This window comes from Carassius auratus, chromosome 28 (genome assembly GCF_003368295.1).
Source record: "Carassius auratus strain Wakin chromosome 28, ASM336829v1, whole genome shotgun sequence".
NCBI classification, from domain to species: Eukaryota; Metazoa; Chordata; class Actinopteri; order Cypriniformes; family Cyprinidae; genus Carassius; species Carassius auratus.
In genome coordinates, this window is record NC_039270.1 from 22,989,073 (window position 1) to 23,005,460 (window position 16,388).

General features: G+C 38.4%; 2 protein-coding genes across 3 annotated transcripts in view; one reads left to right on the forward strand and one right to left on the reverse strand.

The window, feature by feature from the left end:
* LOC113047229 (potassium voltage-gated channel subfamily H member 6-like) overlaps window positions 1–10,859 on the forward strand; it is a 41,100-nt gene extending 30,241 nt beyond the window's left edge. The window contains exons 11-16 of the mRNA XM_026208566.1: window positions 411–604; window positions 732–831; window positions 917–1,210; window positions 8,065–8,248; window positions 8,335–8,533; window positions 9,565–10,859. Coding sequence (XP_026064351.1) covers window positions 411–604; window positions 732–831; window positions 917–1,210; window positions 8,065–8,248; window positions 8,335–8,533; window positions 9,565–9,849 — 1,256 coding nt within the window. The 3' untranslated portion in view covers window positions 9,850–10,859. The remainder of the gene's footprint in view (window positions 1–410; window positions 605–731; window positions 832–916; window positions 1,211–8,064; window positions 8,249–8,334; window positions 8,534–9,564) is intronic.
* Window positions 10,860–11,269: 410 nt separating this feature from the next.
* On the reverse strand, window positions 11,270–16,106 carry LOC113047230 (DDB1- and CUL4-associated factor 7). 2 transcript variants are annotated; one of them, XM_026208568.1, is made up of 7 exons: window positions 15,631–16,106; window positions 15,140–15,298; window positions 14,569–14,680; window positions 13,906–14,024; window positions 13,607–13,816; window positions 13,407–13,524; window positions 11,270–12,448 (listed from the first exon to the last, which is right to left on the reverse strand). In XM_026208568.1, exons 1-7 carry the CDS (start codon window positions 15,766–15,768, stop codon window positions 12,276–12,278), a joined length of 1,029 nt encoding a protein of 342 aa, XP_026064353.1. In that variant the 5' UTR covers window positions 15,769–16,106; the 3' UTR covers window positions 11,270–12,275. The 2 variants fall into 2 exon arrangements, with proteins under 2 accessions (XP_026064353.1, XP_026064352.1); XM_026208567.1 differs by having other exon boundaries at window positions 11,270–12,451.
* Between the last annotated feature and the right edge of the window lie 282 nt (window positions 16,107–16,388).

A 16,388-nucleotide genomic window follows, 5' to 3' on the forward strand; every position in this document is an offset into this window, starting at 1 on the left:
GCAGCATTTATTTCAAATAGAAATGATCTGTATTATTATGTGAATTATAAAGGGCTTCCTTTTCACTTTTAATCAGTTTAATGCATAATTGCTAAATAAAAGTATTAATAACTACTTAAAAAATTTGACACCAAACGTTTGAATGGTAGTGTATGTATTCCAGTGAAATTTACAAACACATTGCCTTTTAAAAATTAAAACATTGACTGGAGATTAATACTCAGAACTAAAAGGATATGTATCATGCTGCTGCTTCTGACAGGGTCCCAAAATAACCCTAGCCACATTGAAATGCAGCTTTATAGTGCCCCTTAGTGGTTGACCTCTTTTGATTGTTGTACAGTATTAATACTCGTTCTATATTTCTCCTAATCATTCAGCACCTGCCTCTCTTTGTGTTTCCACTGTAGGTAAGAATGATATTTTTGGGGAGCACATCAGTCTTTATGCCAGGCCGGGGAAATCCAGTGCGGACGTGAGGGCTCTGACGTACTGTGACCTGCACAAGATCCTCAGAGACGACCTGCTGGAAGTGTTGGACATGTACCCCGATTTCTCCGACAGCTTCTGGAGTAACCTAGAGATCACATTCAACCTTCGAGATGTAAGCCACTCAAACTCACACAATCCAGAGGAAATAAATGTGCGTTTTGGACAATCGCGAGTTATTGCTTGTGTTTCTCTACGTGTTTTCTGTAATGATGTGAGTTACTGAAGCTTGTGTGTATCAGGCAGACAGAATCATGCATGCAACCCCAAGCGAGGACTCAGACTGTGGGTACCGTCGACCCAGACATCGGAGGAGGAACCCCTTACAGCGAAATCGACCTGGTAAGTGTGCTAATCTAGTCCAGGGAGGGACACAAAAATGATACAACATACTATTCTGATCTCTCTTCTTTCTTAAATCACTAAGATGGGATGGACCGAGATGGGATAGACACATACCCAGTCCAGTCCTGTTCGCCTGTGGGCAACCATCGGGGGGCAATACCGCTCTCTCACTGGGATGAGTTATGCAGCAATATCAGTGCTGCTTCCTTGTCCAGTGAAGAGGACATGAAGCCCCTGGTATCTGGCCGAGGAGAAATGTACTCGTCAGGGACAGAGATGCAAGAATACTCCCCTTCTGGAGTCAGCCTCATGCCCCCCGAGAACAGCACAGCTTCTGCCATGGGAGGACCACTGGAAGGGACACATCCGTACACAGGTAGCAGGATTTGGTTTAATCATACAGTTGTGTTCAAAATTATTCAACCCCCTAGAGACTGCAGTACTTTACAAATACAAGCTTTTCTGAAGACCTAGGATAAAACAAAAATTGTATCTATAACAGTTCACTGACATATTAAAAGTGATATTGTCAATATATAATGTAATACTTTTGAGTTATAAGATTTTTTAATAATACTGCTATGTCATAATTATTCAAGCCCTATTCAACTTTGCTGTTTTTTTTAATCATGGTGGGGAATAAAACTGTCTCAAAACACAATTAAGCTTTTAGAAACTATTAAAAACAGAATTAGCTTGAGCCGTTACACATACAGTTAGCCCATGCATGTGTTGAAGTTTAGTAGCAAAAATGTCAACAGAGATCTCAGAAAAGCTAAAGAGAATAAATATCGTAGTACTTTAGAAAAGCTAAGGCTATATGAAGATTTCCAATACATTGAAAGTTCCTAGAGACACAGCTGTCAGCCTTATTCCTTAGCTTAAAGTGTGTTTTACCAGAAAATCTTTGAGGGTGTGGATGAAAAAGCACAATATCATAAAATGTTTAATCAGAGCAACTGAGAATAATCTGCAATGTTAAGCCAAAGACTTGCAAGATGACCTGATGAAAGGAGGAAAACCATTTCAAAGCAGTGTGTAAGAAGATCACTAGACAAGTATTGCCTTTATGATGAGACATCTTGTAGAATACCACCCTTGATCAAGAAGAACAAAAAGCCAACTTGATAAAATTCATTAGTGTAGACTTGTGGAGCTATGGAGGAATGTTATATGGCGTGATGTGACCAAACTGGAACTTTTTGGACCCATGGATCATGCTTGGTTCAGGGATCAGTCACAGAATGTACTTGAGTGACCTGTTCAGTCTCCAGATTTAATTCTCATTTCAAATATCTGGTTGAATTTGAAGAAAGCAGTGGCAATGTGAAAACCAAAGATTATCAGTGATCTGAAAGCTTTTTCAGGTGTGGAATGGGCCAAAACTGTAGTAGAGAGGTGACAGAAGCTTCTAAACACTTACAGACAGCGTTTATTGGTGATTTTAAAGAATAAAAGATTCTGCACAAAGGGGGTTGAATAATTTTGAACATGAATGTTTAGAGCCAATTCGAATTTTATCATGATTCATCAGCATTCCATTCTCATAATCACTCAGAAGTGTATTAACAAACCTTCTCTAATACTTTACTGATGCCTTTTTTAAATTGATTTCATAAAATGTTATCCTCCACAGCAAATTGTCTTGCAAGTCAAGGGGGTTGAATAATTTTGATTGCAACTGTAGTAAGCTGAAAATGTTATCAGCTCAAGTTCGTGAAAAATATGCACCTTTGGGGAGCTTTTTGCAAAAGGGGTTTTGCAGCAGTTCGAAAGTGAAATGTCTAGTGAGTGGTGCTAAAAAGCGTGTTGAATTTTCTCAGATCAGATAAATGTAAATGTTTAAATAATAATTGTTTTTTACAGTTACATTCGTGCACATATTGCAGCAGTTCGGAAATAAAATGTCCGGTGAGTGGCGCTAAAAAGTTAACCCATTCAAAAAAATATGGTTAATTCATATTAAAAACTAGAGTTGGGTCCGAGTCCACCTTTGTCGCGTACGAGTCAAGACCAAGTCCACAAACATCGAGTCCAAGTCCGAGTCCGAGTCCAAAAGGGGCCGAGTTGGACTCCAGTCCGAGTTCTTAAAGGCCGAGTCAGAGTCGAGTCCGCCCGAGTCCAGAAAGTAATTAAATTAAAAAAAGATTATAAATTGGTATTGTACATTTTACATTCTATTAATATTTTAACCTTTCAACCCATTAAACCAATGGCAATATAAAAATGTAATAAAAAAATACCACTGTTACATCTAGTCATTGCCATTGAACATTTTTATTTTATGTCAACAGAACTAGTTTCCTATCAAAAAAGGTTTCAAAGGTTTTATTGTATTACAAGTGCATGAAAATACAAATGAACCTATTTTATTATTGTATCACACTATATTGTCCTCCAGTTAAAGATGACATTTCAGTTATTTAATGCCTCTCCCCCACATTTGACAGAGGTAAAGTGCAGCCAATGAGGAGATCCTTAATGATGACATTATGAATTTCTTGTTGTCTTGGAGAACTTGCATCATAAAGTTGCATTGCTTGTTTGGTCAGTTCTGGTCTTGCAAATCCTGCAATGCTGAGCTGTGCAGCATCTGTTGGTTGCTGCTGCTGTCTCTGGTAGTCGGTTGCATTGGTTTTCGGATCACCAGTACACTGAACCGAAAACCGTTTCTTTCGGAGGCGTCCGATTTGAGAACCGATGAACTGATGATATTGCGCATGCGTGTAATTTTTCAAGTATTTTGTTAAACATCGGAAAGTGTGATAAAACTATAAATATATATATATATATATATATATATATTTTTTTTTTTTTTTTTAAGATAGGGGCTACATGTTTCTAATCTGTATATTGTAGATTATGTATGGGCCAAAGGGGTTTTCAGGGAAGTTGGACAATAATTAAGACTAAAGACTGCATGTTTAATATGAATAAGGGATGATTTATGAAATATCTGTACTGTATTTATAGTTAATGATGACAGATTCACAAACTGAGTTTGTAGTAAACAGTACATGAACACAAGTAGAGCAGCTGATGATACTGAACTGCAGCACGTGCCGGTGTCCTGACATTTTATCCTATCCTGTCAGATTTTCCTACCCGGGTTTTGAGCGATTCTCGTTCTCGAGTCAAGAACCGGTTGTTTCAGTTTTCAGATCATCAGTAAACTGAACCGAAAACCGTTTCTTTCGGACGCGTCCGATTCGAGAACCGAGGAGCTGATGATACTGCGCATTCGTGATTCAGCATGAAGCCGAATGACTCACAGCGCGTCTGAATCGAACTGATTCTTTTGGTGATTGATTCTGAACTGATTTTGTGCTAATGTAATGAGTGCGGGTAAACCGAGGGCTTGAATGAAGGGCAATCTGACGAAACGTAAATTCATTTAATAACAAATACATCGCAATGGATTATGTATCCGGTGAACTGTTTTTTTTTCAACCGGTTTATTGAATCAAACCGTCCGAAAGAACCGTTTCGTGGAAAAGAATCGAACTTCCCATCACTAATCCACATTGATATCCAGTGAGTGGTGCGTGTGTTTCGTCTGCAAGCATGTATGGAAGCATATGGGTAGCATTATTCAATTTGGGATGTAATATGCAAAATGACAATGCAATATGTAAAATGGCAATGCATTTCTGTATTTACATTTACATTTTCCAATACATTTGTGCAACGTTTGGTGCAAAATGAAAATTAAAATTAAATTACATAATTTTCATTTGCCATTTACTACACCAGTTTCAATATGTAAAATGAATATTAATTTTAACGCTTTATAAGTTGCAAAATTAAAATTAAAATGTGTTACAGAAATGATTAGATATGTCTAACATGTTAAAGCAAAAACTGTGGCAAAATGATCATTTAAATGCTATTTTTCTTAATTGCATTAACACTCACAGTCAAGACACTTACGATTGCATTTTCATTCAGTGTCCCGCAATGAATGTAGCAAAACTCAATGTGCACATTGAAAATGCATTCCGAGCCGATCACGTGTCCCCGTCCTCGCGCCACGTCAATCATTGTGTGAACAAGGCGGGGCTTACAGAAGTTCAGAGACTCAAATCTCAAGAAGAGGATTCAAGTGAGAGAACATGGACAAGACAGTTGGTCCGTGTATGTTTTGATCATTTCGGTTTATGGCTTCAATATTTCATTCGGACTTGTGGGCGGAGCTGAAACGCTGCTTTCATCTGATTGGTCGAATCGGATCGGTTTTCATCTGACAGCCTTCAGCTCGGTCTTGTCATTCTTTCAGGCAAAATAAGAGTCAGTGCGAGTGAAGCACTGTAATGTCTGAAACCACCGCTCACTGTTAATTAGCATAATATTTGAATCAGATATAGCTGGGCACATAATTCGTGCTGCTGAGACCTGCAAATTATTTCTAGGTTGTAGTATTGTATGAATATTGTCCCACTGATAAATACAGTGCAAATAGTTCTGTCCCTTTGGATAACAGTGAAGTGGAAATTAAAATCAATAATAGACTGAACAGTTCCATGTCTGTAACATTTACCACTCTCATCTTTTAAGTCATAAGGCACTAGGTATGTGTGTGTGTGTGTGTGTGTGTGTGTGTGTGTGTGTGTGAGACATTAATAAATAATTGTAAAAATTAATTAAGTTAAATTTCTAAATAAAAATAGTAAAATTAGCTCTATGCTGCTCAGTGCTCCTGTAGCCTACCCCAGAGCGCCCTCTCGTGGCTGTAGACGGTAATGTTTTCTCTTGGTCTTGAATAAATGTGACATATAGTCCAGTGCGACTTATATATGTTTTTTTCCTCGTCATGACGTATTTTTGGACTGATGCAACTTATACCGAAAAATACAGTTAACATTATTATTATTATTATTTATTATGAGAGTAATTGACACAGACTAGAACTTTAATGTTTCACCCAATTCAGCTCATATCTTTAGACTCGTCCGACTCGTGTTGCTTGTATAACTGGCCAGACTTACCTTCCCAAAAAATCCTATTTAATTTTATTTCATAAATTTAACTATATTTATTTCCACTTTACTGTTATCCAAAGGGACAGAACTATTTGCACTGTTTTTATCAGTGGGACAATATTCATACAATACTACAACCTAGAAATAATTTGCAGGTCTCAGCAGCACGAATTATGTGCCCAGCTACATCTGATTCAAATATTATGCTAATTAACAGTGAGCGTAGTTTCAGACATTACAGTGCTTCACTCGCACTGACTCTTATTCTGTCTGAAAGAATGAAAAGACCGAGCTGAAGGCTGTCAGATGAAAACCGATCCGATTCGACCAATCAGATGAAAGCAGCGTTTCAGCTCCGCCCACAAGTGCGAATGAAATATTGAAGCCATAAACCGAAATGATCAAAACATACACGGACCAACTGTCTTGTCCATCTTGTCTCACTTGAATCCGCTCCTTGAGATTTGAGTCTCTGACCTTCTGTAAGCCCCGCCTTGTTCACACAATGATTGACGTGGCGCGAGGGCGGGGACACGTGATCGGCTCGGAATGCATTTTCAATGTGCACATTGAGTTTTGCTACATTCATTGCGGGACACCGAATGAAAATGCAATCGTAAGTGTCTTGACTGTGAGTGTTAATGCATTTAAGAAAAATAGCATTTAAATGATCATTTTGCCACAGTTTTTGCTTTAACATGTTAGACATATCTAATCATTTCTGTAATACATTTTCATTTTAATTTTGCAACTTATAAAGCGTTAAAATTAATATTCATTTTACATATTAAAACTGGTGTAGTAAATGGCAAATGAAAATTATGTAATTTAATTTTCATTTTCATTTTGCACCAAACGTTGCACAAATGTATTGGAAAATGTAAATGTAAATACAGAAATGCATTGCCATTTTACATATTGCATTGTCATTTTGCATATTACATCCCAAATTGAATAATGCTACCCATATGCTTCCATAAGCATGAGACTTCTGCCTGCCGGTGTGGTGCAGTAAAATGACAGAAGGGGAGACATTCATTAATTTATCCTTTCAATTTTATGCTGGTTTTATTGTTACACATGACGTGGACTCGACTGTACTCGGAATATTTTCCGAGTCCAAAATGTTCAAGTCCGTGTCAAGTCCGAGTACAAATTCACCCGAGTGCGTGACAAGTCCGAGTTCATTCAAAATTGGACTCGAGTCCGAGTCCAAGTTCGAGTACCCCAACTCTATTAAAAACACAAATCGACGCATTCTTACCTGTTGAAGTTGATCCAATTTCTCAAATTTTGGTGGTTTTTGAAACCAGAGGCTGCTCAATGTGGTGACATCCTGAAAAAACTCATTGATTATTATTGTGAGTAATGACAAATTGTGAGGGATGACACACTGATCAGATGTGACTTCTACCTATACATATCTGTGTACCCTCTATAAACCAAGCCCTATACTCAAACGATGGTGTTAAAAAAAAACGTTTTGCTAAAGCAGTTGTGCCATTTCACCTTATTTCTACAAAGCTTTTTTGTGAAATTGTGTTTCATGAAAATTGTGTACCAAAGCTGTCCACTTTACAATTGCAGCATTGTACCAGGAGCGCTAACGAGCAAGTTTACTATAGCAGAAAAGCTGGGTATGTGGTGCAAAATGTAAATGTTTTACAAATCATGCACTACTGAAATTTGTATGAAAGATTGTTGGAGTTTTACTGCCACAAGTGTTTCAGCATTTCAGCTGCAACAGCAGCAAATTGTCTGTACATTTTTGGAGTTTTAAATATGTAGAAATGTAGGTATATATTTTTTTTCCCCCAGTGAGCACCCATAATATGGGTTGCATAATATGCCATGACAATGACGTGGAGAAAAGGGGTGAAGTTTATGTATATTAAATGATTGAAAAATTCGGCACACATGTCGTCACCAAAGAGAAATCTGTAATTTCACCAGAAGATCCAGTAATAACTTTTTGATTGAAAATAGCAATGTCAAAAATGTTTTATTCAAATAAACATAAGATCTAAGACATGCATTTAAAAAGTAGACAGGATGGATTGTAATTTCACGCTTACTTTAAAAGTATGCAGTTTACCATAGCCAGCCAGTATGTTTTGCGATTGTTAGAAGGTGTTTAGCTACTGTTCATTTTTTATCTGCAGATGTATGATATTTTATAATCATTTTAGTCTTTTCCATCTTTAACTTGTCTGTTCCTCTTGCTCTTTCCACTCATTCTTCATCCATACAGCGGCTCCTCTGAGCGTGTCAGGGTTATACGGCTATTTGCCGGACCGCAGGGCCAGTCAGTACTCAGAGAGTCAGAGACGTTCCTCTGCAGCGCAGGCCTGCTACCAGCAGCACAGCCCCTGTGTTGAGGACAGACCGAGTCAGCTGCAGGCGCGTCTGGAGCTGCTGCAGTCACAACTCAACAGGTCCCATATCCACAGGATAAAAATAAAAGCTTGTAATGACAAAGTCTGCATCTTCCTTACAACTCCACTTTTCTCTCTCTCTAAAGACTGGAGACCAGGATGACGGCTGATATTAATGTGATCCTGCAGTTGCTGCAAAGGCAGATGGCACCTGTGCCCCCTGCCTACAGCGCGGTTTCTCCTGAACTGCTGGGACACCCCGCTCATCCCACCAGCCTGTACACCTCAGCAACGCACAACACTATGCCATCTTTACAGATCAATGACCGTTCATCACCTGGAAAGGTAGGTTATATAGGTTATAATACGATAAGACACACCTTTTGCAATGTCAAGCGGCAAAACAAGTTGTTTCGTACAGCTAAAGTTAGCTGGAAGCAGATATACTAAATTGACAAACGATGTGTCTTCTCTTACGGGAATAGGCTGGATAAGGAGGATGAAACAGACTGTCTGTTTTCAAGGGGAACTAAGCAGGCTAAGATCCGTGTTACTATAAACACGTTTTTCAAAATGTTAAAACATTTGCTTTTAAATTGTAAAAGCAACATTTGCTAAAATAAATTATTAAAATATACATATATTAATAAACTAAATTATAAACCTGAACTTGATTAACTTTCCATTTCTTATATTTATATTTATATAATACATATTTCTATTCTATTTATTTTTCACAAAACTATATATGTACAGCAGGTTAAAATAAGTATTGAACACGTCAACATTTTTCTCAATAAATATAGTCTAAAGGTGCTGCTGACATGATGTCCCACCAGATGTGACCCTGGAGCACAAAACCAGTCTTAAGTGGCTGGTTTATATTTGTAGCAACAGCCAAAAAAACATTGTATGGGTCAAAATTATTGATTTTTATATTATGCCAAAAATTATTAGTAAAGGCCATGTTCCATGAAGATACTTTGTAAATTTCCTACAGTAAATATATCAAAACTTGATTTTTGATTAGTAATATGCATTGCTAAGAATTCATTAAGACAACTTCAAAGGTGATTTACTCAATATTTAGATTTTTTTGCACCCTCAGATTCCAGATTTTCATATAGTTGTATCTCGGCCAAATATTGTCCAATCCTTATAAACCATACATCAATGGAAAGCTTATTTATTCAGCTAATGATATATAAATCATCAGTTTCGAAAAATGTATACTTGTGTGGTCTAGGGTCACAAATAAATTCTGTGTGATATAGTGATAGTCAGCAACTCGTCACAGTTAGTCTGCTCTCTGTCTTCTTCCATTATCAGCAGTCTAGATGAATCTTTGTAGTGAACCAGACCTGTATTATCCACAGAGCCCAGACTTGGACAGCTTCAAAGAGAAGTCTCCAGACTCTTTGTCCAGTGGCATCCATCTAACAGTGGCCTCCAATGACACCATGTCCATGTCCCCAGAGACAGAGCTGGCCGTGCCCACAGGACTCAATCCCCCCGGAGAGCCTCATCTACAGCCCCCCGGCCTGCTGTGTAGAAGCCTGCGCTTCCCTTCGCTCCCGGACAGTCTGGAGAGTCCGAGCACGCTGGAGGGATCAGCAGAAATCCAGAGGCACGTGTCTGATCCAGTCTTACCTGGAAGCTAGAGGTCAAAAACAGACCGTCCCGAGACGCATATGGGCTTTCCCTCTTCAAACAGCTCAATCTTACACTTTTGCAATAAAATGTATTCATGTTACTTAGTTAAAAGGGCGTCCGGTAGAGAAAGCGGTGACTGTAGATTTCTCTGAATCTCTTGAGGTGTTTTGTCTCATATCCCTTCTCATTCAGAGCAGGATTTGTTCCTCTGATGCCAGAGTATTTGGTAACACCCCTCCGCTTTTGTGTTACTGAATATGAAGAGAAGCACAGTGGGCAATAAAGACAAAGTCAAAGAGAAGATGCTACATTATGATCACCTGCCACAATCATGAAATAACTGTGCATTTCTTGTCCGTCTGTTTTGAGATTTGTCATTACATACTAAACCTCATCTTGTCTTCTTACGTCCGCTGGGATTCGGAGGTTGGATCCTCTGAGGAAATGACACACATACCTGTGCTTTCACTTTTCAGTGTATAGATTTTCTAATTATATACTATTATAAATATATATATTTTTGTGCCAGGTTAGGTGTTTGTCCCAAACCTAATGTATTAGCCTATTACATCAAATGACCTTAAGACTGGCACAAATATGAAGCTTTGTATATTTGGATTCATAGCTAGCAAATGGGCATGAATTCAGGTTTCTGAAATGATATTTCTCACTCAAGCGGTTATTTTAACTGCTGATGGGTGGTGTGTGACTGTGTGCCTGATCTTTTGGAAATATGTTTAATGAATTTTAAAAAAGAGAAGACATTCTGATTGGAGAAATGTTTGCGGTGAAATCGGTGTAAAGTTTGTTTTACCTCTGCAACGTGAGCAGATGAATGTATGTAAAATGATTGGATAACTTTATTGGACTGTGAAGGTTTCCAAAAGCACACAGTTATTATTAATATTTTTTAGATTAAATCTTATTTATAAAGGAGCACTAATGTTGCACTGGGTTAAAGATATCAATATTCTTGGTCTCTTTTTCATCATTTTTTACTTTTAGGGATCCACTGATATTAAAATGCTCGATACTAACAAGCTAATAATTATTTTGTTGTTATAAAGCAGTGTTATTTCAGTATTTTTATATACTATTAAAATATGTTCCAGTGATGGCATCTCTGGTTATAACTGATAATTAACTCATTTTAAAATCTGACTTAAAAATCACTGTTCATTTAGAAATCTGCTAAATTTGACATTTAACATTGTTCTTAAACATAAACGTAGTAGTGAGCATTATTAGATGATGGCGAATTTACCAGAATGCAGAAATAAAGGAAATGAGCATGCTGAATTAAATATCCAATATCTAACTAATAAAATAATCTCCAATATCAGCCAAGAACCATATATGCCTTTACACTGTGCGCACATATAAATGAGTTGACTGGCCTTTACATGATTAACACAGAAAGCTTTATGAAAGAACAAGAGTTTATTAAGTGAGTTTATTAATAGAAAAGCATCATGGCAGGACACACACAGAACTACTTCCATTTAAACAGTCCATCTAAGAGTGTGAGGTGAGGAGGACGATCCCACGCAGCCTCGCAAACTCACTTTTGATTCGACCCAAAAGTGTGGCGTTACTACTACATCATATTTGTGAAACAACAGAACAGTCGCACGGACCGACCAAATGACTCGCAATGCAGTTATTCAGAAAAAAGTGACACTTTTGTCCTACCTTGTACATCATATTTATACCTGTATACAGTACACGTTTCACTTCGAGCACAAGCATGCTGAAAGGGGACGAACTTGTTTTAATGAAAAAGAACAATGGGGAAAAACATAATAGTAATGCATCTTTAAATGAAAAAGACCTTGCCCACTCAAACATTACCGCTATACGAGTCGTGAGCGGGTCTGAGGAACAATTCTGAATGATTTGCAGTGATGTCAAGCGTTTTATCTCCATACTATTTAACCATTTCCAGGGATACCAAAGAAAAAGAAAATGGCACCTTCCTCACATGAAAAAAGGTTCAGAGGACCTTTAAAGTTGTATTCATCTTGAAATAATACCATCTTAATAAAATGGTAGTTTTGTATTGTCCATGTTGGCAATTTTACATCTTTCTGAGCCTAGTTTTCAGAATAAACATCTCTCTTTCCCTACACAAATGGCCATACAATCATAGTAATTACAGTTGTGTTTAAGATCCCATCATGAGGACTCTGGGACACCGGCAAGTAGGAAAACAGACAAATATAATATATATATTGTGCAGAAACACAGATACTCATTCACACTGCTTCATTCTCCCAGACCCAAGTTGCACACACATAGTTCCGACGGTTGTTCCCATAGGCCCGTTCATACAGTTTCCTGCTTGAAACCCCCAGACCTCAGGAGCTTTAGAAAACAAGTCTCTGCTCCGTGAAGGACTCTCTTCCAGCAACGCTGCCCACAGGAAGCCCCGGCTCTACACCCGCAGGATCTCCAGACAGTTGTTGTAGCATATGGCAATCCAGTCGGGCTGAGTGGAGGCCCACTGCACGTTATTGATCTCTCCCTCGGCCGTGTAAGCCAGGATGGGGTCCTCGATGGCCCGCGGCATCTGCTGGATGTCCCAGATCAGAGCCTGGTGATCGTCCGCTACAGTTGGATTTAAAAGAAAAGGGGGCCAAGTAAAGGAGACTTGTATGAAACGGCTGCTATAGTCTAACACTGACCAAACGAAAACACACAACCAGTCCACTGAAGAATTCAAAACTACTGCATGTGTAAACTATTTGATGCATGTTTACGTCTAAGTTAATGTTTGCTTTGAATAATATATATTAGCAAATGCTCAAATGATTGTGTGACCCAGGAGCACCAAACCAGTCATAGGCAGGTGGGTATATTTGTAGGAAGAACCAAAAATATTGATTTTTCAGTAAAGATTATGCTCCATGAAGATCTTTTGCAAAGTTCCAAGTGTACATATCGGAACTTTATATTTGATTAGTAGTATGCTCTGCTAAGGACTTTTTGGACAACTTTTAAGTGTGATTTACTCAATTTTTTGCACCCTCAGATTCCAGATTTTCAAATAGTTGTATCTCGACCAAGTATTGTCAGATCCTAATAAACCATACACACATGGAAAGCTTATTTATTCAGCTTTCAGGTGACCTACATCTAAAAATGTACCCCTAGGACTGGTTTAGTGGTCCAGGGTCACATATTTACTAAAATTAAAAAATGCCTTTTAGCCATTAGTTATCTCATGTAGTTTAATATGTTAACAAATGGAAATGTGTCGCCTGATCCTTCAGAAATTATTCGAATATGCTCATTTGTTGCTCAAGGACCATTTTTTATTATTATCATCAATGCTGAAAACAGTTGTTCTGCTTAAAATGTTTTGTAAAAAAACTAACAAAACAAAAAAACAACAAATACAATTTATACATTTTGTGCAGGATTCTTTGATGAACAAAGATTATTTGATCAAATTTAATGCATTCTTGCTAAGTAAAAGCATTTATTTCCCTGTAAGTCAATTATAACATATATATGTTGTGTGTGTGTGTGTGTGTGTGTGTGTGCAGCCGGGCTGGTTTCTAACCTGCTGTACATATGTGACAGGAGGAGTGGGGCGCCCATGCGATGCCGTTCACACAGGCACGATGATTATTGAGACGAGCCACAGGTGTGCACGGCACACGCACATCCAGAATCACCACCTGCAAATAAAACACATTTGATAGCAAAAATAAGGACCATGAGAAAACATAGAGACAAATATGTTAATAGATTAAGAGAGACCTCCATGCCATCCATGGCCATAGTGGCCAGGTAGTTGGGGTCCTGTTTGTTCCAGCACAGGCGCAGCAGCGGGTGATGTTGAGGGTCCTCGTAGATGATGGTGCTGTGCTCCAGGTGTCGCAGATCAAACATGCGCACGGATCCGTCTGCTCCCACAGACGCAAACATATCACGACCTCCACCCGCACGGCTGAAAGCAATGTCATACACCTGAAAGCCAATGAAAAACGCTTTTATACAGACAACGCTACCAACTACACAGTTCAAAAGAATCTAAACTGGGGTGAGTTTCTCCACACCTCCTTGTCATGAGCTATCAGCTGTGTTTTGACGTGGCCTGACACCAGGTTGACCCTTCCTAGGACCTGTCCTGTCTCCAAACCCCAGATCGTACAGGTGGTATCAATACTAGAAGTGCCTAAAAACACAACACACACATACATACATGAAACACTGGCAAATATCTTTCTCCTAAACAAGTGCTATTTTAGCAATATTCTTACATATTACTACTATTTAAAATGCATCTTTTATATATATTTTATATTATTTATTTCAATTTGATGCATTTCTTTTTATTGAACAGATTTAGTCATTTTAGCATTTTAACTTAATCTTACCACTTAGTTGTCAAGACATCTTTCCTCTTTTTTATTTAAATTCACAAAAAATATTTCTAAAAGTCTTAGTTAACCAGAAGACTGAAGTCCATTTAGTTGCCAAAATGCAAAAGTGAGATTTCTAATATTTTTAAAGATGTTTTTATTTATTAAAACTATATATATTAAGTATTTCTTAAATATGTTTTTAAAATACATTTGGTATTTTTTTTATTAAAATAATTATTTCCTATATTTGTTTTTCCCTTATTTCAATCAACAGTACACAAATAATTTTAAATAGCTTACGGTTACAGTAATAGTTAACGGTCAAAGCAATGCCACACAATTGTGGGCTCTCACCCAGGAGATTGGGATCCACTTCATTCCAGTCAAAAGAGGTGAGAGGTGCACAGAAATCAGAGTTCTTGTTATTATTCAGGAGACACTCCAGACGGGTCTCTGTGTCATTCACCTGACAACAAGATACAAACAGTACACATATTTCATTTATATATACTCAGTTTGCATGTTTCTACAGTTCTGTCAAGGTATCAAAGCTAGAAAAGTCCCTGATCATTTCAAGTTACATCCAAATTTACTTCCCTATCACACATTCCTGATCTAATTGTGAGCTACGGTTAAGCAGTTAAGGCATTTCACCGTGAAATCAATTATAGATGATTGAATCAAGCTATATCTAGAAATAAAAGTCATGAAAATATCTAGCTATTTGGCTATTGGTTCACAACATTTGGTTAATTACATTTGAATAAAACTGATCATACATTTAGATCTTTTTGGAATGCACCAATTAATGTTCACAGCAAGCCCCAGCACACGCATTAATAATGAAATAAGTCCAATTGTCCTCTCATGTTGGCTCGTGCAGTGCAGTCATAAAGCATGAATGTGTGGCAGAAAGTGTTCATACCCTCCAAATGCGCAGGTAGTCTCCGCTGGTGGCCAGCAGGTCCGGATAGACGCCCTTGGTGTCGGGGATCCACATGATCTTGGTGGTGGGGTACGGATGGTCGAAGGTGTTCCTGCACACAAACTCTGAGCTCTCCTCCTCGAGACCCACCAGCTGGACCTGGACATCACAAACAAACACACATTTCACTGCTGGTTATATATGCTCTATATAAAGGTGTATGTGTCAGATAAAAATCTTGAATCTTGAACAGGTGAGGCAACAATGTCCATCTACTGCATCAACACGATGAGTTCTGACAGCTGTCAACCCTTTAATCCACAAGCAAGACACAAATGAGTCCTCAAGCAGCACGGTGTTTATCTGAGAGTCTTCTATGAACAACCCTCTGTTACTGCACACTATTATTAAAACCCGTTCATCTAAACAAAACAAAGCAGAGACGTCACACACAGCGATCAGTGGTGTGTTGTTGTCTCACAGCGGTTCACCTTGTTGTTGTATTCCTCGACGAAGCTGCCGAGGGCCAGCCGAAAGCGCTTGTCGGGTCTGACGCTCCAGTTCATCGCGTAGACCGTCCACGGCGCCTCATATTTGTAGATCTCTTTTCGTTTACCGTGCAACGACATGATTCAATCCCTCGATCGGTGAGAAACTGGTAGAATCGGGTCGTTAGCAATACCTAGATTCGCTTATCTAAAGGCTCTTTCAGCGAGAAAGGTGGTCTTGTGTTTGCGCAGCGCGAGACAAAGAGAATGTCATAACAATCTCCTCCGTGACGACGAGTTGTGCTCTGCGACGACACACAACCTGCTCAGATCACCATCTAATTCTCGAGACCGGGTGTAGCTAAAGGCCCATGTTTTTGCTTAGTCCCAGCGGTTTTAATTCTAACTTTAGAAAGCCCTAATTAGGCCCGACCGCTCAACGGCGCGTTTGGGTCCGAGGAGGAAGCGTTTCAAAATAAAAGTCCTCGACAGAAAATGAGTGCTGAGGTTATTTATAGATTCGTGTTGCTGGTTGATCATCTTTAACATCATGAAGGGAAGGGTGTAGCAATTCCATTTAGCTTTAAAAAGAAACAAACTTGGACATTAGATATAAACTGTGTCTCAAGATATAGATATATATTAGTAAACGTGAGCCACAACAGAAAAATATCTAAAACCCGAAGACCTAAGACAAATAACAAATTTCAGATTAAATGTTAAGAAAATATAAAATAGCAATAACAAATATCGTTGCCCGA